The 27,655-nt window shown below is 40.8% G+C and overlaps 1 protein-coding gene across 6 annotated transcripts in view; it reads right to left on the bottom strand.

Moving 5' to 3' along the window:
• The window catches only part of CUX1 (cut like homeobox 1), a 266,767-nt gene that overhangs the window by 197,816 nt on the left and 41,296 nt on the right, over positions 1-27,655 (bottom strand). For all 6 annotated transcript variants that reach the window (XM_034068862.1, XM_034068863.1, XM_034068865.1 and 3 more), the window contains exon 2: positions 18,744-18,854. In XM_034068862.1, the coding sequence (XP_033924753.1) occupies positions 18,744-18,854 (111 nt within the window). The remainder of the gene's footprint in view (positions 1-18,743; positions 18,855-27,655) is intronic.

Genomic DNA, 27,655 nt, shown 5'->3' with positions numbered 1-27,655 from the left:
CCCAGCCGTCCAAAATTGAGTGAAGTACCAGGAAGGAAAGGTGGAAGCTTTGTCACTGTCACAAACCAAAAGTGACTGCCTCAATCACAAGTCCTTGAGTTTTCAGGGTTAGACTGTCCTGAAAAACTCTGAAAAAGCCTTCACAACATAAATCACAATTCAGGAGCAAAAGACATTCACCTTAAAGTCATCATCTCTCTCTGCACTGCAAGTAGAAGAGCTTTCACAAGAGAAACTAATTCAATCTGTGTTAAATTAGTTGTGCAGGCCATAGAGGACTCATTTCCACAGTACCACTTAAGCAAAGGGATGGCCTGAATCCCCTCTTGTTTCACTCAGGTCATTAACCCAGACCTCATCTCAGGTCATTTCCTTCACCACTGGACCAAGCTGTCTGGGAGCAACCATTCCCACTTAAAACTATATCAAAACACCTTTCCATGAAAGCCTAGTCTGATCAACCGGCACTTCAAGGCAGCTCTTTTATGAGAACCATTCCCAAATACCTCTACTCGGGGAATACTGCACTTCCAGCTTTGAGGCCAACAACAGGCTTACACACGATAAGATGGAGCTAACCCAGGATAAGGCAGTTGGTGAAATTGCAGAATCCTGTTTGGACCTGCTCACTTCAGTCAATGAGAAAAGCAAGAACTTCGGGCAACTTTCCTTAGTTGGGGTCAAATTAGGGGAACGGAGAAGCTGGGAGGCTGGCTGGTTTTCCTTCAATGCAACCATGAAGAATCGGTCTCCTTGGCTGGAAAAAAGACTGAACCGAAGACAGTGACTGTGCCCTTGCTGCAAGGAGAGGAACCATTCCAGCACAGGAACTCTGCATGAAGTACTTCTGTTCAATTTTATAGGGACTTGTATCCTGCAGGATCCAAGTCTTGAGAAACACGTTACACAAGCACGTGCAAATGATCCCACGCAAGGATTACTGATTGGTTTCTGCTGTATTTAACTAACTTGCTTTTAAGCACAAAGAGAAATAAAGTTGGATCAAAGTAAAAACTCTCTGGAAGAAAAAGGATAAGAATATGAGGGCAGTGCAGGATGAGCCCTTCAGGAGCACTGCAGCTGGATTTGCTTAAACCAGCACACAGATTCAACACAAAGGTTTGTTTTCCCAGTTTTGTCTCCACTGTGCACTTCGACTTTGCTATTTTACATGGATTTAAGAGAACCAGACAGAATAAATACAAGCTGGAATACATAAACTAGCTCCTTGTATAAATAAGCCACCAGAATTACTCAGACTACCAACCTGACAAAAACAATACTAAAACTTTAACTATCTCCATGGAAAGAAAACACCACCATTCATCTTGCCAACAGAGAAACCCAGAGACATTAAATCTCTGGGAAGAGACAGACTCGTAAGAGACTGGTGAAGATACTGATCTGATCAGCCATAATCACAACACCAGAAGAGGCTGAGAAAAGAGATGGCAAAATGAAGAGAGCTGTCGATGCAGCGCATGCAGGACAGAAGGAAGAGCTCTGCTTCCCCGGAAAACAGACCATTTATGTCCATTTGGTGCTCTGAGCACTCCTCAATCTCACTCACGATTCCTAAGAGAGATGGTTATTATCTTGTCCTGCAAACTATGGAAAATTACACGTCCTTGTACATGAAATCTCTGCCTTTTAAAATCTTGCTGGTTTATACAGCATTCAGCACGATGACTTGATCGATAATGTACCCTGCTCCAATCTTTTCCAGGTTAAGGGTTAATTACCACTAAGAGGTATTTGATGCTCAGCAAATAGAACTGAAACTTTTCTCCTACAGGTACAGTCTGTATTTTCAATTACAGTGCAATTCACAGACAGGCACTTAGAAAGTCAGGTTTGACACTTCCTGCTCCTAAACAACAGGAAATAGAGTAAAACAGAAGCTATAGCAACAAAAATTGGATGAAGAGCTACTGCCTGGTTTTCAAACTGCCAGAACCAAACTTGGGAAATTTTAGCTTATAATAATTCTAATACTACAGTAAACACAGAAAATCCCTTACAAATAAGGTGAAACTACTTAGCTGCCAATTCTTGCAGCGCTCTGCCCTGTCAGTGGAGGGTGCTGGGTGTGAACTCTCCTGCACAGCAAGCTCACTATTGATGGTGTTGCCCTCTCCTCCCTGCTCAGTAATCACCCTGCTAAGCTCCAGCTCCTGGTAAACATCCCTCTTTTCACAGCTGAGAGGGAAGTGTTTTCTGGGAATTCCTGTAGCCTCTGGCTTGGTTTCTTACATTGTCAGGTCCAACCTAAGGCCAGAATAAACAAATCGTGTTCACAGTGTCAGGTATTCCCAGGACAAAAATCTGTCCTGAAAGTCCAAAGACTTTGATGAGGCAGATTCAGTGATTTCTTCCTCCAAAAGAAGGTACCAAAGAATACGGGGCAAAAAGATTTTACTAGCACCACTAAGGAGAGATTTGAAACAAGTCAAGGCAAGTGGCTAAGAGCCTAACATCCAGTTTTAATATAGAAACTTAATAGTAAATACAAAGCAAACAGCAAAACAAGTTGTGTACAACAGAATGCTAAATTTCTACAAGTAGGAAGTGTCCTTAAAGTAACAAAGATGCTTTTCACATTCAAAAGGATTTCTACACCCAATACTCCTCATAAATTCCAAATTCTATAAATGATTAATCCCTGGAATTTTGTTTTGAAGAAAGTAACTGATAAGATGTGGAGAACAATCTCTGATTTTTAATGCTCGCATGAATTTACTATGAAGTACCTCCTAATTAGCTCATGCAAGAGAAATACAACAGAGAAGTGGAGCTGAGATTTTAAAAGCATGAAGATTCACTGATGGCAATGACACAGATCTCTGACAATCTGTTCTATCTGAGAAGTGTTTATCTACAAAGCAGTTCACAAATATTAAAGCAATGCAGAGTGCGACTGCTTCACCCAGTCTATGGCACGTTGTATATAAAAAGCTGGCACTTGCCCACAACTCCAGCAGAACACACAACACTCCATGAGAGCTAGTGAGAAAAGTCAAGTGACTCGCAGTGAAAATGTATGGGTTTGTCATCTGAATATGTCACAAACATGCAACTTTACACAGTCCACGAATACAAAAAGGGAAATACAGATATATATATATAGAGAGAGAGAGAAAGAGAGAGAGCATATAATAATATATATTTTACAGATAAATAATATACATAGAGAATAAGTTTTGTATATACAAAAATATAAACTTTTCCCAAAAAAAATAAAGTTTTAGACTGACTCTGACTTTTCCCAGTTTTTCTTAAAGGTCAAGAGTCCACGTTACACTGCACCTCATTTAACTTTCCATCTTTCGCCTCTCATCTCCCCTCCTGCTCTTAAACATTAAAGAAATGCATAAAAGCATCCTACGGCACATCTACTGTCGCTGTACAAACAGAACACTTCCATCCCGACTCAACTACTCTACTTAAGAATTGTGGGAAGCTATTTCAGATATTTTTAGAGTATTGATAAGTGAATAATCTTTGGATTAAAGAATTCCAATTAAGGAGCCATTGTTTTCCTTTCTGGGAATTTGCTGGTACCAGTCTAGGAACTCCACCCAGCAGCTTTGGGAGTTGTCTTATTCTAACTTAGTCATCGGCTTTGGCAAGCCTCCAACCAAAGATCCCAACCTGCAAGACCCTGTTTTTAAGAAGATAAATGCAATGATTTTTACCTACTAAGCATCCTGATTTTTTTATCCACCCGCTGATATGAAGGTCAATTATTTCCTTTTTAGGCAAGAGAAGTCACTACAGTTCTCAGAAACAGTTCTTTTCCATAGATTTCAGTACATTTCTCTTATTTAGGCCCCAGAATGTTAAGCTCATTTAGTGAATGTACTGAAAACCAAACACCAGGGCTCTTTTTACTCAATCTTTTATTAAACAAATACCATTCTGCAGTTTGCACCACTTGTGATTGTTTATCACTGTACAAATCCATACAACAGACACAGGATTTATTCCTAAATAATGAGGGGAAAGGAGATCACCCAAACAACAGCCACAAATCTACTTGCCATTTGCAAACCATTTTTCAATGACATTTTGGAGCCAAACTCTTAGCTTTTAGAAACCTTCCACACAAGAGAAAACATTCCAGTTTCACTAACAGACACTTCAATGCTAACATGACCAAGGGTCTTAAATAACTGAATTAATAAAACCTATGTTTCAAGCTCAACATATTTACTAGTTATCCCTTTATTACCTTCTATACTCAGCAAAAGTAGCTGTTGAATGTACTGGTCTTTAATTAAAGTCTAACATTAAATTCTGATTCCTGGCACAAATTTTAAGGGATGAGATTGAAGGATATCAAAGTGTGGGGCACATTAGGTTTTATAGAATACATCAGTTATAATGTGACTGAAAATGGGCAAATCTTTCCATTAGATTGGGTTATTGGAATACTAATTGCTAATTTTCCTACTCAGAGAGCAAGAAAAAGTGAGCACATTGGTAAAATTAAGTTATTAGTTTCAATAAAAATACTTTATTACTTAACAGCACAGATTTTATGTAACATCCTTTATACCTGAAGGTTTTTTACATGGAAGTGAAATACAAATTACCAGCGAAAGGGGGACACAACTAATACCAAAGTTTCAATTACCACCATTCCTATTTGGCAGCAACAAGTCAGGACTCGTGAGCCATTCTGTCTTCCTTCAAATCATCCTGCTAAAGGAAGAAAGAAACCTGGAGATGCTATTAGCACTCAAGTATCTGTTTACCCTTAAATGCTGCAGATGATGCCGTATCTAAGCATTTACTCATATTGACAAGGAAAAGAAACAAACACTTTCAGAACTAGAAATAATACAAACAATAGAATATTACTGAAAATAGACAAATTAACTGTTAAAATTCTATCTTCTATTTTCCCAGGTTCCTCTTCCCCTGCATTGCACAGGATCACAGGTACAAGCATAAAGTGGGGATGCATTTAAAAGGGTTATGTTCACAAAAGACAGTAATTTAAAGAAGTGCAGAAAACAGCCAAAGATGCCCTTCAACACCTTCTCCCCCCAAAAAAAATTTACTAATGTCCTCTTTTAACTGTATTCTGATGCACACAGGTATTTATAAAAGAAGAAACTGAATATGTCTAAAAACCTACTACATCATAGAGAGCTTGGGGAAAGTTACCGGAGTTTTCCATCCCAGCTCTGTGATAAGAGATTCCCTTTTTTAAGGTCACAAAACCAACTGTATGCTCAGATTTACCAAAAGGTAACAAAACACTCCGACCCCCCAGAAGCTGCTTTTGCTTCTGAAAGGTTCAACAACGTGCACCTTGCCAACTAATCCATCTCCCCAAGAAACTTCTACTATTTCAAAAGCTCACATGCAAAACATGTTGCATCTCTTTCATCTTTTATTAAAGATACCCCAACCAACCAAGCAAAGGGAATGCGGGAAGCTTTTTTCCTTGCTCCAAAATTACACTGATTTGGAAAACAGAACAGCAGTATTTAATGTTGGACCAGCAACAGGTTTAAGAGTCAAATACCTCATAAAACATATCTGCACTTCCCTATTTCATCTAGTTACTGCTCCTGTAAAAGAATCCTTAGCAGAAGCCATTTTCTAAGCCATTTTACATGCATTCACACATTGCAAATGTTCTAACATTATTGTTGAGACACAGAATTTACTGGAAAAGTATGTCCATTGGAGAGATCCTGTGGCACACTTGCTCTAAGACACCATTACCAGTTTCATCTCTAAGTAGAACTACTTTTATGTGCATACCTGAGCAAATTATCACATATGAGAGATGAGCAAGCAGCATCCTCTGCAAAAGACAGAGGTGAGGAACTTTAGAGTAAAAGCCGAAGTTGATGCAGATGAGCATCAAAAAGCACTTACTTTACATACTCAACCCTTCACAACTCAGTGCTGGTAAAGAACAAAGACATATCTTAACACCTGTGAGCTGCAACTTTTAAGTCTAAAGATCCTAATTTTTGGCAAAGACTGTTACTGTTCGGTAGAGCTTGTCTTTATGTGCCACCATCCAGTGGGGAAGAAGCCCTCAAAGCATTAATCTTGCTAATCTCCTGAGCAGAGGGAATTGCTGTTAAAAATGCTAGGTAGACAGACAGGCTTCTATGAAAGTCTGCTACACAGGCTCATCAAACTCATTAAAACTAGCTTTAAATCCCAGCCTTGGGAGTGTAATCCCTTTAAGAAACCTGCAGACTAGGTTAAGAGAATAACGATGTGGTATTTACTGAACTGAAAGATGTATGAGCCCTGTTCATCTCATGGTCAGCGTGGGTAAGAAGGACATCACAGTGCTGCTGATCTCAGGTATCACCATTAACATGCTGCTGCACATCAGCTCCTTCCAACACTGAATTTAAACAGTGGAATGATCTCTTTAGAGTCTATACACAGACTTTGTGTCTTTTAGTTCAACAGCATAAGGGATGTTGACCTGCAGCAGCATCAACCCTGCAGCCTCAAAATGCCACCAGGAGGCTGGATATGAAGATTCCCAGTACAGTGACTAAACAAAATGTGAAACCATAAAATCAGAAGGTTCCCTATGGGGTCAAAGCAGTAAAACTGATTCTGATGAGGCTGCATTACCAGATAGAAGCAAGACCTCAATAATTTACAGCCAGAGACAGGATAAGTGTCCATTAGCATCAGTGTCTATGGATGAACACTTTCTTGTTTTCCACATTTTTAAGGCCTCTGAGACCATGTCTGGGTCTCCATCTTTCCCTCTTCCGGGCTCTCAAGAACCATTGATGTGTAACCCTTTCTCTCCATGCAGAAGAAGAGCTTTCCTCTTTAGCCCTCAAGTGTTAGGTAAGGAAGAAGGTGAGAGTATTTGATATAAATCTGGATACAGAAAACGGTCTCTATTGTGTCTAGAGCATGAAGTCTATGATAATTTTAGAAAGCTGTGTGGTTGGAAGTGACCCAAATTGCAGATGGACACAACAGAGCGGGATGTTCCTCACATATGTCAGTGGCTCTTAAGTTCAGGAGCAAAAGAGCCTGATTTTTTAATATAGCTGCCTTTCAGCATCAGCAATCTTGAAAAGGGCGAACTCGAAGCCAAAGAGAAACATAACCTAAAGAACTAAAGGAGGAAAAATATCAGCCAGCCCAACCCTTACAGAAAACTGGTCTCATTAGATTAATGGCACCTAAACCTCTGTCAATGGGTTCTTGCCCTTTTTTCCTTCAGAAACCAGTGCAGAATGGCTGAACTCATTTGAGCCTCTTCCACTAATGAGCAGTGCACACACACTTCAATACCTCTCTGCTCCCAGACATGATTAGATCAAGAGTTACAAGTGATGTGACAAAAAGCTCTATTCCACACCATCATCCTCAGCAGCTTCTGGAGGTTTAAAGAAACCATTGCAACACATTTACCAACAGGTTAGAACTAGCTGGCCCCTCCAGTCCCCACAAAAACCATGAGTGAGAACAGCAAGGTTCTGGGTTATTTTTTATATATATATATAATTTAATAATTTTATGCTTCACATTCAAGGTACCTGCATTTAGACATATCCATTTTTGAAAGAAATCATTCAAAGTTATTCCTCTTTCTTCCAAATCCCAGGGTATTTTCCAGACTAGGACTACACTGAAATAGCCAAATCATCACAAAACAAAACTAGCGCTGGGGTTGCAATACTCTTCTGATGGCTTCAGTTCACCGTGCCCCCAGGTTTGGGGTGGACAGAACATCCCTGCACTGGTTCTAACTCCCCATTGCAGGAGATGAAGGACCATCCCCTTGGGAAGAACCAGGATCATCTCCATGGCTTTTCCTTTTCCTTGATGCTTTTAAGTGCAGGAGGAGCAAGCAGCCAGGCACTTCTCTGGCTGACGAGCACCAACCACCCAAGAGGTGGTTGCATGATTTTGTATATATAAAGCTTGCAAAGCGCTTCAGGAAGCTGCGGGATGAAAAGGACTCTATAAACCTAAGGTATTATTATTATTAAAGCAGTGATCTGACAAGAAGAGACAGCTTTTCAAATGTGTACAACAGCCCCAGCCAAAGAGATCAGGGAGTCCAATTTGAAAAAATAATGATTTGAAAGCAATGTGAGGATTAGAAGTGGCAGCTCTTTTGTGGAGTCTCCGTGGCAGGTAAATTTAGTAGGCTACTTTAATTCTGCATCCTTTTAACTTCCGGCAATGTCCTGTGCATTGAATCTGACAGAGAGACAGAGTGTTTGAAGCCGTCGTGGCTACATTTTAGTCTCCCAATTTTACAATCAGTGTCTGAATCTGCTACTACAACTCCGGGTACAGAGATCAGAGGCTTATCAAAGAGGCATCTATTTCAAAGACAAGCAGCAGCTTTGACTTCATTCCTTCAATGCTTAGAATTCCTGAAAAAGCAGATGAGTGTACCACAAAACAGGTCTGAAGGAAATCTCTCTATCGGCTCTAAACCTATTTCAGTAATAACTTGTTAAGGATCTATTTCGGTCTTGTGCAAAATGAGTGTGTTTAGCAGAGATTATCCTCTCAACAGGTGAGCTTAAATAGATGCCTTTTCCTGTAACTGAAAGCACATATTAGACAGGCTTATTGCTTTATCAAGCATTAATTGAAGAACTGCTTCATCCAGTTACCTGATTATTATTTCGGGGGTGGGGTGGTAAGAATGTCTTCCCCTTCCCACCAAAGCAACACTTAGTTTCTTTATTGCTGTCCTTATTTTAACTGTGTGGCTGAACCAAGCACACCGTAGGCAGCAATATGAGTTGCTTGCAGTAAGATGCCATGGTTTAAAGATGTATCAGACTCAGTGAGTGATGCACAGCTGCAGCACGTTGCTGCCCACGTCAACTCTTGACTTTAAGCTGAGTTTTAGCAGTGGTAGTTCACAGGCTGGTTAGTGATGGGCTTTGCTTCTGTGCCAGAAACTGTGCCAAGACAGAATTAACTCTTGCTATCCCTTACACACACTGCCTGTCATTGAGTCACTGGCCACTCACAAGAACCAGACACTCAGTTTTTGCTAGGAAGCAAGACTGGATTGCTACAAAGCACCAAAGGGATGTGCAAACCCGATCCAAGCTCCTCCAGCTGAGCACTGCCTGGCTCATGAAAGCTCTGCCAAGCCTGCACTGGGACAGTGTTTCAAGGTAAGTGATTCAGGTATTCTGATGGGCACTGCAGTGCTGCAGCATCATGGGGTCCCCACCAAGGTGGTGCAGGTGATGGCAGCCCCAAACCCACTTTCCTTTCACCACAAACCTACTGCTTCTTATTTGCCTGCTCCAGTTCTTCAGCTGCCCATCAGTGAAATGCAAAGGGAATAATCAGCAACAGGTTAATTTGTCTGATTCAGCCTGAGGAGATCTGGCATTCTGAACTTGCTGTGATACAGCATGGTCCCAACACCGTGCTCAGGCAGGCAGCATGAAAGGAAGCCACTTGTTTCTGAAAGCCAAGGGTAGCAGCCAGGGAACAACCTTCAGCTGCATCTGAAACCTATGGGTCATACCCATATGCCTTAGTAAAGCTACACTGCAGGTGTAGATGTGCCCTAAAGTGCACTTAAAAGTGCGTAAGAGTTCAGCTCTTCGGTGCTCAAATCGCTTCTGACAAACAGGGCTGAGAAGCCTTAACTCATTTGGGCAGTTTTTTAAAGCACTCCCAGCACTATCTTGCACTAAATGGAAGGTTTGGTTTAAAATGAGCTTTTAAAACTCCAGAACATTTACAAGCCCCTCTTCTCACAGAACAGCTCATTTATCAGCCTGTGCACAAGAACTGCTTTTGTGATACCCTGCCCATTAAAAGGTCCCCAATGCCCTCCCCCAGCTAACTGACACACTCTTCACAATACCTGCAAGGGCAGTTATTTACCCAGTAGGAAACAAAACATATGGAAAACCACAGCAGATGCTTTGATAAGATGCAATGATGTTGTACCTACATTAGCTAGTTCAGCAAACCAATTGCTTTTATGTATGAGCTGAAGCACGTGATATTTCTCATTGCTCCCTGTATTTCAGAGAATCAGAAGATACAAACCCATTTTTAGGCAGATGGGCATGTTCCCATCTGCTGGTACTTATAAATAGGTTTCATGTTTAAGAATAAGAATCAATGAACTCATCCTCCAAGTGAACCAGGTCTGTATAATCTGCTATAGGGACTGCGCGTGTGTGTAACTCCTGGTTAGGAAAGCAGCTAAGATCAGCAAAGCACATGCACAAAGCTATTTCCAGCTCTGCGGACCACTCAGCCCCCTCTTCACTGCTGAACACTGGTCTAGAGCTGCTGCTTCTAAGAAAAGCCTACGTTTTAAAGGGCAGTGTGCATTCAGTAGATAAACATCCACCTCTGCGCTTAAAAAAATGCAGAGATGCAGCCATAAATAAGCATTAGTGCTTCAGAAATGGTGAAACCACAGTTTTATGGTTTCAAACAGAGACAAGGTGGAATCATGAATGGTAGCAATGTATTTCAGCTGAAAGCTTTCAAGGAGATGAGAAATAGTTACAGGAGTTGGAACGTGAGAAGCTACAGTCGCACTAAATTATTCCATCTGCAAGTCCATTAAAAATTGTTAATGGTTTTGTATGGCTTTTATATTTATCGGGTGGGTTTACTCCTATGTAAGTCATACATATTTATTACCGGGGTCCAGATAATGGTTATTAATAAAACTTCTTTTATTTGCATACTGCCTCCACGCTGGCCTAAATATTTACAACTTGACTATAAAATAAAAGAATCCTCAAAAATTACAAATAGCACCCGGGATCCATTACAACTTTTTGTACTTTTATTACAGTTTCAGTGTTTGGTTCAGTTTTTCAAAAGTGGGGGAAAACAACAACCTGGGAAATCCATTCCTTCTTTCAAGTCTAGAAAACATAATTCTGTCAAAGCTTTAAAGCACAATTTGTGTTGAGGAAGTAAAGGGAGATCCAAAGCTAAAGCAAGCTAGGCTTTATAATGAAGAAAATACATCTATTTCTACACATAATTATTATGAACAGTAACAAAAGCTCAGTATTAAAATAGGTCCCACTGAATCCCTGGACTTGTGCCTGCCAACTAAAACACCTACTATGAATTTAGTAATGGGTTATGCAAACATAAATTATAAGGCCAGACATTTTAAAAGGAAAAAACGTTGATTTATTGTCACATTGGAGACACGGCAGGAGAAGCACAATTTCAGTTTTCCATAGATTCATCAACACTGCAGATGCGTTAATGCTAAAAGAATTCTAAAATAAAAATGACTTTCAACTGCTCTGATTCTTAAATGTCCTTTCATTTACTCAAAAATCGTTACCAGGAAGCTTTCTGCTCTTAGACTTTGTTTTAAGCAAGCAAAATAGCCTAAAAATTTCTGGAAGAAAATAGGTTTTAAGAGCATTTTATCAGCATTTCTCATCCTAAAGGTTTACCTCAAGACTTCACCCATCCCTGCAGGAAGTTGGGGTACTTGTTTTTACTGGTTTTGAAGAGAAAAGCTCAAAAGTGTGATCTGGAACCAAGCTGTTTGTGAGCATTCTCACTCAACAACTTCTCGTTTCTGCCCTTGTTTCAAGCAGATCCAACTTTACACTTACCCACTGTCAGAGCAATGAAAAGAATCTCTTGTAACTGGCAACTATTATTAAAGGAGTTATTCATGACACCATCATAATTTTAATGAGAACAACATGTTCCTTTAATTACACCTGAATGACTTTGAGGTGGTCCGGCAGAAGGAACCGAAGGAGGTTTACAGCATATTTGTTCATAAAACAGAAGGTAAAGTATTAATCAAAGATGTTTAATTAGTTCTTCTGTTGGTAAGGCAGGGAGGAAGAGCAAGGATCCTTTTTGCCTCTTGTTTTTCTAGTATGATTCTTAAATAGAAGTCAAAGCAAATTTAGGAACTGAACTTCAGACTCGCTTTGAGAGTACACAGTCTTTGTGTGATCTATATATAAATTCCCAGTCTTAAACTTACCTTTAAGCAACACAGAACATAGGAATGGCTCTTAAATGTTGATACCACAGCAAGAAAAATCTCAGCTATTTCAGCTAAATAAATGGAAACATTTTCCCTTCAGAAACAGTCAATGATACATTCAGTAAATCATGAACTAATCTTAATGCACACTTCCATGAACCACAGCCATTCTTGAGGAGGAAGGATGACAAATGCCCTGTAAGGTCAAGTTTTTTCCTTCAAGTTCTGACCTTGAAAACATTCTCCTCCTTCAGACCTCCACTCCCCAACCATCCCCTGCCCCGCTCGCTCCCTCTGGCCAGCCTCCAAATGGGTCAAATGCCGACAAGTTCAAGCAAAGGCAAGTACAACTCGAGGAGAACAAGCTATTTGTTTGCATTGTTCCATTCTTAGTGACAGGAGAAACTCAAAGTAGCATCCAGTGCTTAGCAAGAGAGTTAATATTTGCTTACAATGTCCCCTTGCAAACCACAGTAACAGGAAAACTACCCCCTATTCCCTGATAGAGAATACAGCACCCTTGACATCACTGAAATCTAATACCTGCAAGTGATGTTGCTGCAAGAAAAATGCATTCTTCATGTGTTAAGCATGTTTAACCAGAAAAATGCTTAAATAAAATAAATCTAAATTACTAAGAGCAAGTGACTTCAGAGTAATCGGTTTCTTCAACTACTCAGATGTGTTCAGTTGAAGCAGATGTGTCTCCCTCTGGAAGACTTCAGGAACTCTTGAATAATCACCCATACATTCTGGGGGTTATAAAAAGCCATTGGAGGTAAGCCTGTTGTAAAAAATGGATTTAAGGATATTTTTAAAGCAAATGGAGACAGGCAGTAACTCAGTGTGTCCTGATAATGTGGTTTGAGGAAAGTGCTTCAAATCAAACTTCTCTGCTGAATTACATGTGATGCACGACCATTACTTTCGCAGGTCAAGGGAATTCTTTTCCTAGATTTCAGTACGAATGCTGTTGTACAGCTACACAGTTATCCATGAAATCCTACATCCCATAACCCCCAAAATAGGGATTCATTTTGTAAAAAAGACCTTCTCAAGTCCTGTTACCTCAAAATAGATTCTACCAATCTGCAACCCAGCAGCCTGCTGCCCACCAACAGCCTTCACTGACACCTTTTCCCTGCAGAGATAAGCAAAATTTGCCTGGTTTGGGGAAACGAACTGTAACTAAAGTCTTACTGACCCCAGGATGCCGGTTCCACCACCAAACTGACCAAGGGGGAATAACCACAATCCTACTGCAATACAGAAACAGTAACGCTTAAGCCTTTCTCTGGGGTACCTGCCTGAAGAAGTTGCTCCTAGCTTGGATTTGCTGCTCCTCAATGCACTGAGCTAGAGCAAGAATCACTGCGAGCATTAATGTGTGTCCAGCAAATAGCAGGGGAGATGCCATCTGCCTGAGACTCTGCCTTAGCTTTTTGTGGCTGATAAAAATGATTTTTTAAAGAAAATTCAATAATGTTTAATAACAATGGTGATGAGAATGGGCAACACAGGCAAATGGAGGTCAGTTCTATGAGAATCCTAGAAAAACAGAACTGCAAGTTATAATTCTCTTATTGTTCCCTCACTTCCAATAAAGTAAAAAGGCAGCAAGAGATCATAATATAGAGAAGCACGGCAGAAACACTGTCAGTTTTCCTATCAACAATTAGAATGTGCTAAAGTTAAATGTGTATTAAATAAGGACAACAAAATTATTGAGAACTCCTGAATAAGGGACCTCCAGGATAAGGTTAGATCTGATTTAACCTAACTGGCTCCAAAAGCCTAATTTTTTATATTACATTTTAAGACATGGAGATAAATTATAATTTTATATTTTTTAAAAAATAATATTTTTCTGGAAAAAAGTGTAATAATAATGATCATCATCATTTTCATTTAGCTTTAGAAATAACAAGCCCATGGAGTACAAATTAACATAAACCTCATGACCTTGCAAATAGAATGCCTTCAGAAAATGGTAATGTTCCATGTAACACTGAAAGGGAAGCCAGGGCACCTAGTTATCATTACGCTAAAGGAGAGGTATTCATCCTAGTTCCAAACCAGCAAGATAAGCCATACTTCTATCTTCTTAGAATCTGGGATTTTTCACATGAAGGAAATGATGGCTTAAATCAGTAAGGAGAGTATCCAATGCTATTGTTTGAAATATAAAAGTATTTGCATTTTTGTATTTTCAAGATGTATTTTTGTTTTATAATAGAAGTAAAAGTATTAAAAATCTGAGCTGGTATAGAACTCATTTTCTTCACTGTAGCAGTATGAGGCCATGGTCTGGATATGTGCTGGAAGCTGTGTTAGTGAAGAGGTGTTTTAGTTACAGCTGAGCATCTTCCTCACCTCTTTCCTGATATAACTTGTAAGCCAGGAAATACATGAAAAGTTGATGTTTTTTAATTCCCTATCATGCACAGGTATACTTCCTATCACCTGTATTTAGTTGTGTTATGCAAGCTAACGTTTACAATTAAACAACATGTATGTTCTTCATACTCAAGGCCTTGATATTAACATGATTCTTCTATGCTCCTGGTGAGGGGGAGGGAGGAACATCCACACTCTGCTCTCAGGCACACGGGGAAGTAAATTAATGAAAAAAAGGGGAAGGGAAAAATAAAGGGAAGGAAAAGGAAAATGAGATAAAAACAAAAAAAAAGAAAACAAAAAACGGGTAAAGGATAAAAAAAGGAAAAAAGGGGGTGGGAAAAAGGAAAGGAAAAAAAAAGGAGGGGGGGAACAAAAGAAAGGAGAAGAACCACCCAGCTCTAGATGGCAGCAAATCAATACCCACCCCTACGGACAGAGACACCACAAGCATCAACTGTTTCCAAAACAGGCTGTGTATTTTCACTAGTGCTTCTAGGCATGCTCTTATTTTCAGGCTGTAACACAGGCAGGACCTGAGTGAGCAAAGCCATCAGGACTCAAGCACAATTCACCACTGACCACAGGATACTGCTCTCAGCCCAAGAACTCAACCAGCAGCCTGATTTTTAATTTCAAGCTTAATTTGATTCTCTTTTGCTGCAGAGACTGGATAATCCAATAGAGTGATCCAGAAAGACCTGGAGACTCAGAACTGAAGAATTCCAAACTCTAAAACTCTGAGCCCCTGCACAGTAACTGTGTTCAATCCCTTTCCAAGAGCTGTGACTTGCAATTATGATGTTATTCTTGTAGAAAGACCATGGACCTTAAAAATACACATCACCCTAATATGCAATGTCATGAAGAAAACTATTCCTTTTGTAACAAGATTCTACAGACACATCTTGCTTTGTCTTTTGTGGTAGTGGTACTACAGAAACATAACTCAGCAGGATGGGGATAACTCAGGTAGCAATGAAAGCCAGGTTTTATGCAGGCAGGTGAACATTGCTCATTAGAGATCAACCAAGGCAGCACAGAATTGATGATATGGTATAATACTAACAATATAAATACATTGAAAGTGGTCATACCAACTTCTATGAACACACGGGCCTGAACTCATGGGAACAGCCACCACAGCAACATCACTGTCACACTGCAGAACTTGTATTTCTTTATAAGTGCTTGGGGTCAGCAGGTTGCACGTCCATCCAGTCACTGTTAAGACATGCTCTTCATATGCTCTTTTAATTTGTTTCCTGTCACATTCCAATAGTCCATTTTCCAGGGCATTTTATAGCTACTTAGTTGAGAACATACTTATGTTGTTTATGCTTAAAGGTTCCCCCATGTCCCTTCATAACCCTGCCAATCCAATCTTTAAAATACAAATGCCAGTTTGAGCATTTAAAGGTAACCTTGACTTCCTAAATCTCACCAACAGAGTACATCTGCAGCACAGAAACTGTAAAGGGCAGCAACAGGGAGGAATCATCAGTTCAACTTACCCATCAGGAAAAAACAGTGACCAAAGAAACCAGCTCACAGGGTAAGCTCCTGCACCCAAATAGATGCTTTAATGCAAGGGCCTCACATCTGCCTCAATTTTTATAGCTCACGCTCATATTAGAAAAGCAGAATCTTGTTTTATTTCCCAAGAGCTGGTCCTTTCTCTTGTGCTCAGTTTCACAACCCACAGCTCAGGTGAGCCTGGCAATAACCAAACACAGCTCAGCACCATCTAGTTTACATGGCTGAACCCTAAAGGAAAGCAATGGAGAGTTATAGGCTAAACCGGCTGAAGTATTGTTGTCTTCCCTTCCCATGAGTATTTAACAATTAGACATCACACATTCACAAAGTCTTGGCTTACTCAGTTACTTGTTTTCAGGTATTTTTCACTGTTGCTATGGAATAGCTTAAAATAATAATAATAATAATAATGGAAATATTAGATAAGCTTTTCAATGTTTAAAATGGAAACAGGTAAGCAAAAAGTAGTTACTCAAGTGAATCTGGGTAGAAGCAAAGTTATCACTGGGAAGTACCTTCACTTTGTGACAAAAATTGTGACTTGTGCCACTGAAATAATTTAGAGGGGAAAAAGATTTCTCAGAGATGCTCATTCAAACATTTGCTCATCCACACCAGAATTGACAAGAAATTCAGAGGTTAAAATACCCCCAGAGCATCACAGTCAGTCACAGTAGCACAGGACTTATCACTATAAGAAAATAATCATCTGATGGAGGGTGGCAATTCACACGATCTATTTTGAGATGTCTTCCAAGTAGCAGTCATGTAAAATTGATGTTTCAAGTAGTCTCCTGACCAGACTCAGCCTTTCCACAGTAGCTGCCCAGGATGAAACAGAGCCTGAAAATACCCCAGAACAGCTCTGGGCCGCAGGTCTGACATGACCTCTTAAAAGGTGAGAAGAGGTAAAGAGTATTGTTGCAGTAACAGGAATTAAGAACCATTTCTAAAGGTTTCTGCATGTAGCATTCACCACTGAATGTTCTGCTCTCACAAGGTTCCCAAATATGAGATGCTTCTTCCCAGCGTCATCTCCCTGTATGCCAAGTCAGAAATAGTATTCTAACATTTTTAAATACCAAAAGCCCTGGAGTCATTCCTATAAACATGAAAATATTGTATTTCTTCTGCAGCGATGTGATAATTTGCAAGGAAGGCAGAAATGACCCAAATAGATTTGTCACATTTTTTAAAGCAAAAAGAGAAATAAAAGGATCCTCAACTTCATTACTAATTTTCCTAATCCTTTTCTGCTACACAGGATGTTGCTTTCAAGCAGACATTATGGAAAGTCTAGAGGACATCCCAGAGAGCAATGGATAGGAAAGTCAAGGCAATTGACACTTGTGATTTACAGTGAGACTGGCTACAGCAGAGGAAAAGAGACACTGGATGAGGCTAAACCACTCCTGCACTAACAGGGATAAATGCAGAAGGAAAAAGAAAATGGAGACTGGGATCCTGAAACAAATTGTTACATTTAACAATTCCATCTTTGTGGGTTTGGGGTTTTTTATACCAATAAAGCTGTTACTTCACTGTGGAAATCTGAATTCAGCTGTACACTGCGTTCCTTATTTATCTGAGGAATGGGTTTTTGTGCAAGTCAAACTACAGAACTCATTTTTGTTCTTAAAAACAGCATGTTTGATGTTTTAGTAACAGAAATGTATCCGTTTGGAAATGCCAGTGGCTCACTAGGCCTTTCTTGTCCACCTCAAGGACAAAGCCTCCTCAGCACATCAGTACAAAACTCCCCTTCCCCATAAGTCCCTCCTGCTCTGACATTCCCTTTTGTTCCTCTGGGTATGATCCTCCAGCATCATTCCCACTGTTGCAGCAGGAAGCAAAGCAGCATCCCTTACTTGAGAAGGAGCAATAAAGGTTAGAAGAGTTGCCTGCTGCTTCTTTCCCAGGAAGGTACTTGGAAGGAACCGATACTTGTGTGTAGGTTATTTGGAATGGACTTTGAAACCCAGGAACATTCCTGGATGAACAGATTGCTGGCAATCATCAGGGGAAAAAAACCCACAAAACCAACAGCCCTACACACTACTACACATTCATCACTTAACAAGATGAGTTTATATGTACTTTTGGTGTAACTGTGAATACATGTACACTGACACACTGCACATGCTAACATGAGCATGGAAAAGCTTCCTGCTTAGCATTGGTCATGACACCTTTCACTCACTACCTGTCAGTGAGTGTGTGGAATAGCTGATGAGCTCAGCACTGACCTTGCTGCATCTCCAGTGAAGTCAACAGCATAACTTAATTTGATTTTTGATGGAAAAATGGGCATCTTTGAAGTTATGCCCTTGATACAGATTTATTTAGGCAGCAAAATGTCACTTTCTACATCCAAGTGCTAAGAGAGTTTGGGTTAGTGAAGAGTGATTCTTTTTTCGCAGTTCTCCAGGTTTTAGACTATAGAAAATATAGAGCAAGCCTGCTGGAACATAATGTTCATGGTCCCTCTAAAAACATCAATTCATATCCATTATTTACAAAATGCAAAAGCTGCCTGATGAGAAAACCATCAAAGATAAGCAGTCTTAGGATGGTGGACTTGGCAATGCATACAAGAAAATCATGGAAACAAACCATTAAGGGAAAAACACACTTCCATAGGCCCAATACCATATACTACTGCAATACACTTGACAGACTGGAACAGCTTCCATAGGCCCAATACCATATACTACTGCAATACACTTGACAGACTGGAACAGCTTCCATAGGCCCAATACCCTATACTACTGCAATACACTTGATAGACTGGAACAGCTTTCCTCCTTACCTCTGGAGTGTTCTTCTTGAACTCGCGACTTTGCTCAATAAGCTTTTTCCTCGACTGCTCACTTTCATCTTGCCGGTTTGCCAATATTGTTGCTGTGGCATCGAGCTCTCTCTGTCAACAAAAACAGAACAACAACAAGGGACTATGGTCAGAGTGCTGTTTCTTAGAGAAGTAGAAACAAAGGCTCATATGTACATCACGGCGCTTGGAGCATCAAGACGGCTGGACTGCTGGTACAGAACAAAGCACCAAGCTTCCAGAAACTGGACCTCGTGAATAACATCAAATGAGGTTCTAAAACCCATCTTAAACCCAAATATCACCATTTCCCTCAAAAGCATTCGTGTCTTTAACCACAACAGTATGCAGGATAGCAGCAGGGGCATGCAATATGCACCTCCTAATGAATTCCCAAATCTGGATCTAAAACCACATTGCAGTTAGGTTCATTTTCACCTGCCTGCTTTGTAAAGAAACTGGATTTTCCCTTTTTGAGTTACTCTATGAAAAAATATTATGATTAACTCAAATTTGTTAACCTTATACTTCAGCCTAGAGTGGTTATGCTTCAGTCACTCTTAATTTCAAGTGACACAGTGTAGAATTCTATACTGCCACTGCAATGCTCTGTTTCAACTTAAGCCTTTCTTTATTTGAACACAAAATTATCCTTTCTTACTATTTGAATTTATTCCTCTAAAATTATTAGCAAGTCTCTGTTTCCTTCCCCAAAACTATATTTTTTTTCATCATCTGATAATGTCAGATTATCTTCCAACAGCTTCTACTAGGCTGAAGTACAGGCTCAGCCTTCAGAGCGATGCCCAGCTCCACCCAAGTGTGTTATCCCCATTCTCAGTTTCTTTACTCAGTGCTGTACTTCCAAATGTCATCATTAATAGATTGAACGGGTCACTCCTCAGCCCATACACCAACAATACTCAATCTTCCATGTCAGTTTATTCCTTTTCTGAAGTACTTCCATGTAACATGAAAAAAATAAAGGCGAAGCTCAGCTGTGTACATCATTCCCCAGGTCACTTGGAGTTATAACCAAGAATCTGTAAAAGGAATTTGGCACTGTTTTCCTCCATTATTCATTTGAAAGGAGAAAAGCCTGGCTATGTGAATGAAGCTCATGAAAAGCAAGAACAACATGAGGCAGGTTCCCTCTGCGGCTATCTTCATCACATCACTGCCAACGTGCCTCTGACCCTGAGATTCACCAACAGAAAACCTGCTGCACCACTGGCATTTGTTCATACTCCAATAACCTTTAATGGAATAAACTGAGAAGTCAAGCCTGGGACCTCCTGTGAGGTCTGATTCCAGATCGCCAACAGTCAGTCAAGTCACTGACCAAGGCATCTCTTGCTACCACCACACACAAAATATCATAGTAAAAGTAAAGCAGATTTGGTTACTCCTAAATGGTTAGCATAAAAACTTCCTGTGCATTGGATCATACATGTTTCCTAGTGGAAATGGGCACACAGTATGGGGAAGCAAAATGGGAAAACCAAAGATATGACTCTTCCTGTGTGTGCAGAGGTGTTAGAAATAGCAGCAGGTACCCATAGGAAAAAAAGGCCTTCTGCAGTTTCCAACTCAAAAGGATCAATACTTTCCCCATCTTTAGGTTTATTACCACGAAACTAAGAGGTTTTTTAATTTATTTATTTTAATATATGGACCATGTTATCTTAATCCTTGGAAATAAGCTCAATACGACAAATGACTTTGAAGCTAGGCAGCACACTGGAGCCAGTGACCTAAATATTGGCACTGTAATGCTTAAAAAACCCTCTACTTCTGACTTGGAGTTACAAAACCGGGCAATATGTCCACCAGATCTTGGTTTGGAATTCTGTAACATATGTGAAATCTATTGCAGAAAAGTGGGAAATACTTAACAGTTGGATAAACCACATTTGAAATTCATCCCAGCTAAGTTTATGCAAGAAAAAAGAGCAACAGAAACCAATGTGGTTAAGCAGTACTATAAAGAGCAATATAACGGCTAAGCAGAAGGCTTTTAAAAAATATAAACAATCTGGTACGGCCAGCAACTTGGAAAACTATATTTAAAAAGGAAGCACACATTTAAAGCAAAGCAAAGCAAACACAAATCATGAAGTAAGGAGGAATTTCAGTAGACCAAAGAATCGAACACTTTCTTTCACAATACAGGGTGCTCGTGAGCAACTTTGCAAGTGGAAAATCTGACTTTTAAAGATCTACACTTCCACGTTTAAAGACAAGAAAGAAGAAGAACTGACTGAAAATAAATCCTATTTCATACTAGCACATATTTCGTGCTATTATGAAGAGAAGAGGCAAGTAGCAAGTGACGAATAACCATTTCGCTCCCACTGCTCGACTGATGCTAGTAACACATTCACTACAGGTACCTTCCCATTGCTTTCAGAATTCCAGCTGGGACAGGTCTAATGATTTCTTACTATGTAACACTTTCTTACATGACATCTCAGGTACAGGCATCACCAAGGAGAAACGCCAGCATACAACTACACTGAACTCTGAAGCCCACAGGCTGAAGATTGTGCCTTAGCATTTCTGAACAACTGATACAGTAGAGGAACTGCAGACATCCAGGCCCACGTATAAGATCTGATGTAAACTGAGACGCTAAAATCCTCAAGCTATGTTGTGGTTAATAAACCCCAAATCAAACCTATATGGAAAATTTTCTTCCTCACTTCATCTAAACCATTTTCAATGCAAGTTTCATTTACTTAAACCTAGTAACAGATACAGGATTACAACCCACAGGCATTAATGGCAAATTTTTCAGACTTTTGAGACTTAATCTCATGAGTTATCCCAATTTTTGTAAAAATTCAATGTGACCAATACATCATTTCTGCAAGCAAGCACAAATTCAAGAGTAAATACCACTAGTTTTGAGGTTTCAAACCTGAGTACACTCAAAGGTACACCCACTTCCCAAGTCTTGCAACCACTCTCTAAGTAGAGCTTAAGTAAAAGGAGATGTAATACTATACAGAGAGAAGCAGAGTAGGGAATCCGTTAGGGTGTAACAAAACCAGGAGACCATGTCCTAGGATCACTCCCCACACCTTTAAAATCAAAAAGACCCCAGTGAAAAGCAAACAGAAGGCAGGGCTCAAAGGCACTGCAGTGCTGACCTGACCACAGAGAGGATTCAAGGCCTGGAAGCTTTAGTTCCACTGATTCAACAGCAGCTAATAAACTTTCTGGCCAAAAATAGCCTCTATTCAATCGCCCCTGCAGAAGTGAGTCACTACTTGGAGGACATTTTGAGAGAGAACAAGCAGGAGGATTATCCTGCCCCTTGCCCCAAAGTCCCATCGATTTTGGGCAGACACTGTTCACACTGCTTAAGCCATAGATAACTAAAGCACTCTCTCCAGGGTTTCTGCTTTGACCCATTCCAACAAAGTTATTGAGGGTGGGAGGGAGGCAGTGGGAAGAGAGGAGAAAAGAAGGGCTTATGCTCTGAAGTGCAGGGAGTCATTAAAAGCAATTCTTAGAAAACAAACATTAAAAGGTTTCTTTCATGTAGCATATATATAAAAATATCTAGCACTAGGAGGGTCAATCTGCTATCCACCATCAACCTGAACTGCATTTGGCTTCCTTTAATGCCAGTATTTCCAGTCTCTTTCAGGCTCCCCAGGAGCCAGCCCTGTTCCTCCTGATTCTGTCACCCCATGCCACAGCTGTGCAGGGAGCCACAATGGGAATCCCAGCCTCCTGTGAAAAACATCCTACCTTTCCCCTCTCAAATCCTGTGGCATTGAAGCAGTTCCCTGCTCAGCCCCCCTCTGTGGCTACACAGTGTTGTACCATTACTAAAGGGAGGTGGGAAACACAGCTGGAGTGAGGGGAACTGATGGAATCCTCCCTTTTGGCATCACCCTACAATTACATTGACCTCAAGTAATTCCGACACTCCAGCCTCCTTTCAGGCAGGTTCCAAGGTTGTTTTCTTTTACGGCTGACATGTTTTTCCCTACCAGATGCATACCTTGATAATCCCCTAGCCAGCAGGTCTGCACCACTGACAATGGACCGGTTTAGCACACTGAAGCCCCCATTCCCTTTTTGTAACAGGAAGCACCAACCCAGCCCTTTCTGCCACGAGAGCTCTCCAAGGACTCACCTGGGAAAATGATTCTAGGCAGAAATTGATCTTTCTTGGACATTTATGAAGTCCCTGTTCCCCCATCCGAACAGCAGAAGGAAACTACACTGGTATTGCAGGACACAAGAAACCAAAACACTTCAGCATCCCAATCCCCCCCAAAGCTGCTTTAACATATATATCCTAACTAGTAGTCTCTGCTTAGATCTAGCATTCCTTTATTTGACATGGGAAAGTTATACAAAGCTTCCATAATCATCCTCAAGTGATGTAACCATACCCCCAAATCTGGTTATTCTCCCATTTTACAATGGTTAAGAAGAAACACATATCATATCTTTATGATGCACTGATTCTTCTCTGGTAGACTCCTATTCCTGGATGCAATGCCCAGGCTATGCCTTGACAGCCTTAAGCATGGCTGCAGATGTTAACAGCACGTTTTCACCAGAAACCTCAATTTACTTATTACAAGGATTGACACAAATTACAACTGCACGTAGATGAGCAGTCTTCTACCAGTAAATGTAGTAACCATTTCCCCTGAACTGTTGTCTCTGTGTTTTTAAGGTATTTCCCTTTATCATCATTTCAGTCAGTTACTCAGTCTACACACTAATGTGCAACTGAAAGTTTTCGATAGTCTCGGTTTTGTTCTCAGCCTCAGGACTGCATTGTTGGATCTATCAAAGCTAATGCATCAGCTCCATTACAGGATTTCTTGGTGCACTGATGACACCAACGTGTTAGTGCCAGGCACAGCTCTGCATACACACAGCCTACTTGTTCCAAGGGAATTTTGCACTTCCCTGATACGTCAGGCAATGGATCCTTCCACCTTTAACACCGCACGGTTCTCACCTGTGCAGAAGCTGATCACACATGTACTGCAGAAATGATAAACTGCTTTGTGAGCTCACTGTGTTCCTCTGGGATAACAGACCGGTGCTGTGCTCCCTGGTAGAGCTCTGCATTATGACCACAAAGCAGACACTGGGAATTTCTTTTTGACTGTAAGAAGCCAGCCCCCATTCCAATCAGAAAGGGAAAACGTTGTAAGAATGCAACCATGGAAGAAGTTTCTTTCCAGTAAAATGAGCTTGTCTCTGCCTCGCTGTAAAGCCCCTTTTTAATACAAGTGAAAGGGATGATGAGAAGTTCAAGGAGAGCTCAACACCTCATGAGCACCATCCCCTGCCCTACACATCAGCAGGAAATGATGAACAACCAACAATGCAAAGTCCAGAATTCCTGTATTTTACACCTCTGGAAACAAAAAACCCAAAACCCGTAAGCATTAAACAAAACCCATTTCTCAAGCAGCATTTTGCCATTTGGCAAACCAATGTAGCAACCTTTCACACACAGAATTAGGTAGGAAATTTCAATAAACACGTTTTATTTCCGCATACTGAAGTAATTTGACTCTTGAGTAAGGTCTGAAACAGGCTTTAACTGGAACAAATTCTGACCTCTGTGCAATGCTTCTGGACAGAGACAACGTGTGTGGTGGCCACCGCAAAGAGTGAACAAAACCAGAGGTGCTGATGTAGCTGTCAGTAAGAAACCTTAACTAAGGGGATCTTAAAGAAACAAAAGGGAAACATGAAAACACAAAGCCTGTTGTGGCTTTGTCTGCTCACAATAACACCAGCCAATATGAAAAATGTAGGGAAAGCATATCAAGAAATCTCACAAGAAGGGAAAGCTAGCGCTGGCTTTTCAAAAGGAGCTCTATCAGCACGAACCAGCTGCATAAATATCTACACCAGCAACAAATGCACTCTGAGGAGAAAAGGCTGCCAGTGCCACAGCCAACACAATTATGCCTGTCTGTTCTTCTACACCTCAGAAATGCGAAGAATGGGAGACTGTCCAGAGCTATAAAGACCTTAATGCCAAAGGTCTGCATTTAACAAGGTTTTCCTCTCAGGGAAACAATGAAACATTGCCCATTCCTTCCAAAAGGGGGTTTTCACCTTCCAGCATTATCTACTCCCTCTCGGCACTCTCAGGGCTGAAGAACACACCACCTTCACAAGCCCCAGTCCAACCAGCAGTGCCCTGGCTGGCTCTCCACCCTGCTGATGTGCTCTGACCTCCCTGCAGAACCCACGTCCAGGTTTCACTCCCGGAGTCCTCAACCCTAACCCCGACGCTTCTCGCCTCCACCTTGCATTCCATAGCCCTGCACCAGACTGTTAGTCATCCCTGTTCCCACCAGGTCTACTCACTCCTTACTGCAGGAAGCATTTGCCTCAAGTGCTGGACAGGCTAAAAACCAGACCCAAGCAGCTGCATCTCTAAGGCTGCTCCTCTCCAAGCCTTACTTAAAGGTCCTCTCATGCAGATGCTCTGCTACCAACACCACTGTCCTTACAATGCTGTGAGACCACCAGCTTCCATTCCCTCACCCAAAGACCTCGCAGTTTGGTTTTCATACCTGGCACATACACACTGACAGCAAACCTACTGCACCAGTTACCTAACACTCTGCTGGGGTTTGTGTTTCAGTTATTACATTTCCAAAGGACATAAATCTCTTAAAAAGTGTTTGCTGGGGAGAGGGCTCCCTCATTTTGGGAAGCACAGCACGTCCACAACGGGGCTGCTGCAGCTCCCACCCCAGCGGGGTTCTGCTCACAGCTCCACTGACTTCCCACACATTAATTTTCACACTCTTCCACTTAAAAGCAAGAGTTCAAACTAGTTGCTTCAATAGCTACCACAGAAAAGGCCAAAAAGTAATGAATTCATTTAAACACTGCTGCAATGAGGCTTCCCAGAAGGGAGGATTTCAGGCAGATAGCAAGTGTACAGCGAGAAGCAGCAAGTGTTGCTCTGACTTGGAGCAATCTGCTCCCCCATCGTCTCCCAGCCGCATTACAAGCGTGGAAACTCCTGCTTCCCTGCCCTATGCAGCTGATGGCTTTCTACATGATAAAATCAAGTTAGCTAATCACATACATGCTGGTTAATTACTTGAAAGAAAAATAAATGCCTCAGTTTAACATTTGTGAGTTTTGCAGCAGCTACAGGGCAGCAGGGAACCAAACTACATTTTCTTCTGCCAAGTAATATCAATTATGGGAAACCAAAGGAAACCCACTGCTGCTTGCAAAGACTCTGCCTAGGCAAGACACAAAGTAAAATACATCTGCTTGACCTATCTCCTTAGCTGATCAGAAGCTGACCGAGATGCAGCGCCAGCAGCCATACTCACCATAGCTCTTACCACATAAAGCAGAAAAATTACCCCTTAAGTGGCAACCAAGAACACAACAACCACACCATCAAGATCACAGCGTGTTGGGCCCCACTCAGCTCCCCTCTGCTTTCACTGTGGCAGATGTCTACTCCATTCCCCTTCTCAGCCCTCCCAACAGCGACTGGAGTAGCTGCACATGGGAAGGACAATGAGGAGAAAACTATGGTCTAAATCACTTTTGTGACACCAACAAAGCCTTAGGTTTTAACAAGGAGATGCACAGCAACCATGTCCCATAACACGTGTTTCTGTAGACAATTTTAAGTAGAGCTTTGGCCTTTAAATACACCAAAACAACAACAAAAAAGGCAATTAACTAATGAGGCATTACAAACGACTTACTGCGCTGTTCTTATCATTTGTTTCAAGGCATTACTGCAGCAGCCATGGTGTTCAGGTGGAAAGGGATTACACTGCCATTTTGTAACTAAACACCGCCACTAACTTCAACTAATGCCTTACTACCACGTAACATCAGATTCATGAGTTACATTAAATAATCCTTTTGACCAGAGATCAAAGTAAAATGGAGTCTTAAAAGAGTGGCTTAAATAACAAAAAGTTCGACCCTTTAACATGAGCTCTGTTACATCATTTAAAGTATTTAGTTACTCCCCTTTTCAGCTCAGCTTTGCTAGTAAATGAAGCATATCCAGGCTTTAAGCAAGATACATACTCTAACACAGACCAGGATTTATAACTTGCTATGCATGTTACCACAAATAAATCAATAATACATACACACGCCCAGTCTTGTTTCAGTGTGAGTTCTGGGAACTTACTGCTTAAAAACTAAAAAGCTTTTGTGATGTGTTTTTATTCTAAATGAAAACAAACTCGTTGCTCGGGGGTTATTTCACTTCAACCAACCCTTAAGTACAGTGCCACTTAGAACAAAACTTCACAGTTATTCTTCCTCTGACAACACACGTTATTCAGTTCATTTTTAGGGGGTTTTAAACATGGTTAACCACTACAGACAGACCCAGTGTCCACTCCGAAGCCCATCACAACCACCACTCGTTAATCCTTCAGTCTCCAAAGGCAATCACCAATCTGAAAGCCACTTAAGCCATTTCCTAACACTTGGACATAAAATATTTACCAACAAAAGTAGAAATACATACTGAAAAAGCAACCTAAAAATACTTTTAAAACCACATTCCAACTAAGTCATTCCTTGAGGGACAGGAAAAAATTACTGTGGACTTTAACACAACACCTCCTGTTCCCTTCCCATGTTTGTTGGTGTTGCAGAAGCGGTACAATAGACGGATAATCTATCTAACCATGTCAAATACGGTTTGGAAAGATGAGGCTAGTCTTAATGTGGAACTTCTTGTTGCTATTAGTTTAAAATCCTGACCAACAGGCATGTGCACTAGGGAAATCCTACAAAATACATCCTGAAAGTGTTGTCCAGTGACACCCCTCTAGCAGGCTTCACCTTCCCCTTTTATTACTGATCAAGGGGCACATTTACATGTACCTGCT

This window comes from Melopsittacus undulatus, chromosome 13 (genome assembly GCF_012275295.1).
Source record: "Melopsittacus undulatus isolate bMelUnd1 chromosome 13, bMelUnd1.mat.Z, whole genome shotgun sequence".
Lineage (NCBI taxonomy): Eukaryota > Metazoa > Chordata > Aves > Psittaciformes > Psittaculidae > Melopsittacus > Melopsittacus undulatus.
This window is presented reverse-complemented; position numbering and strand designations above follow the sequence as displayed.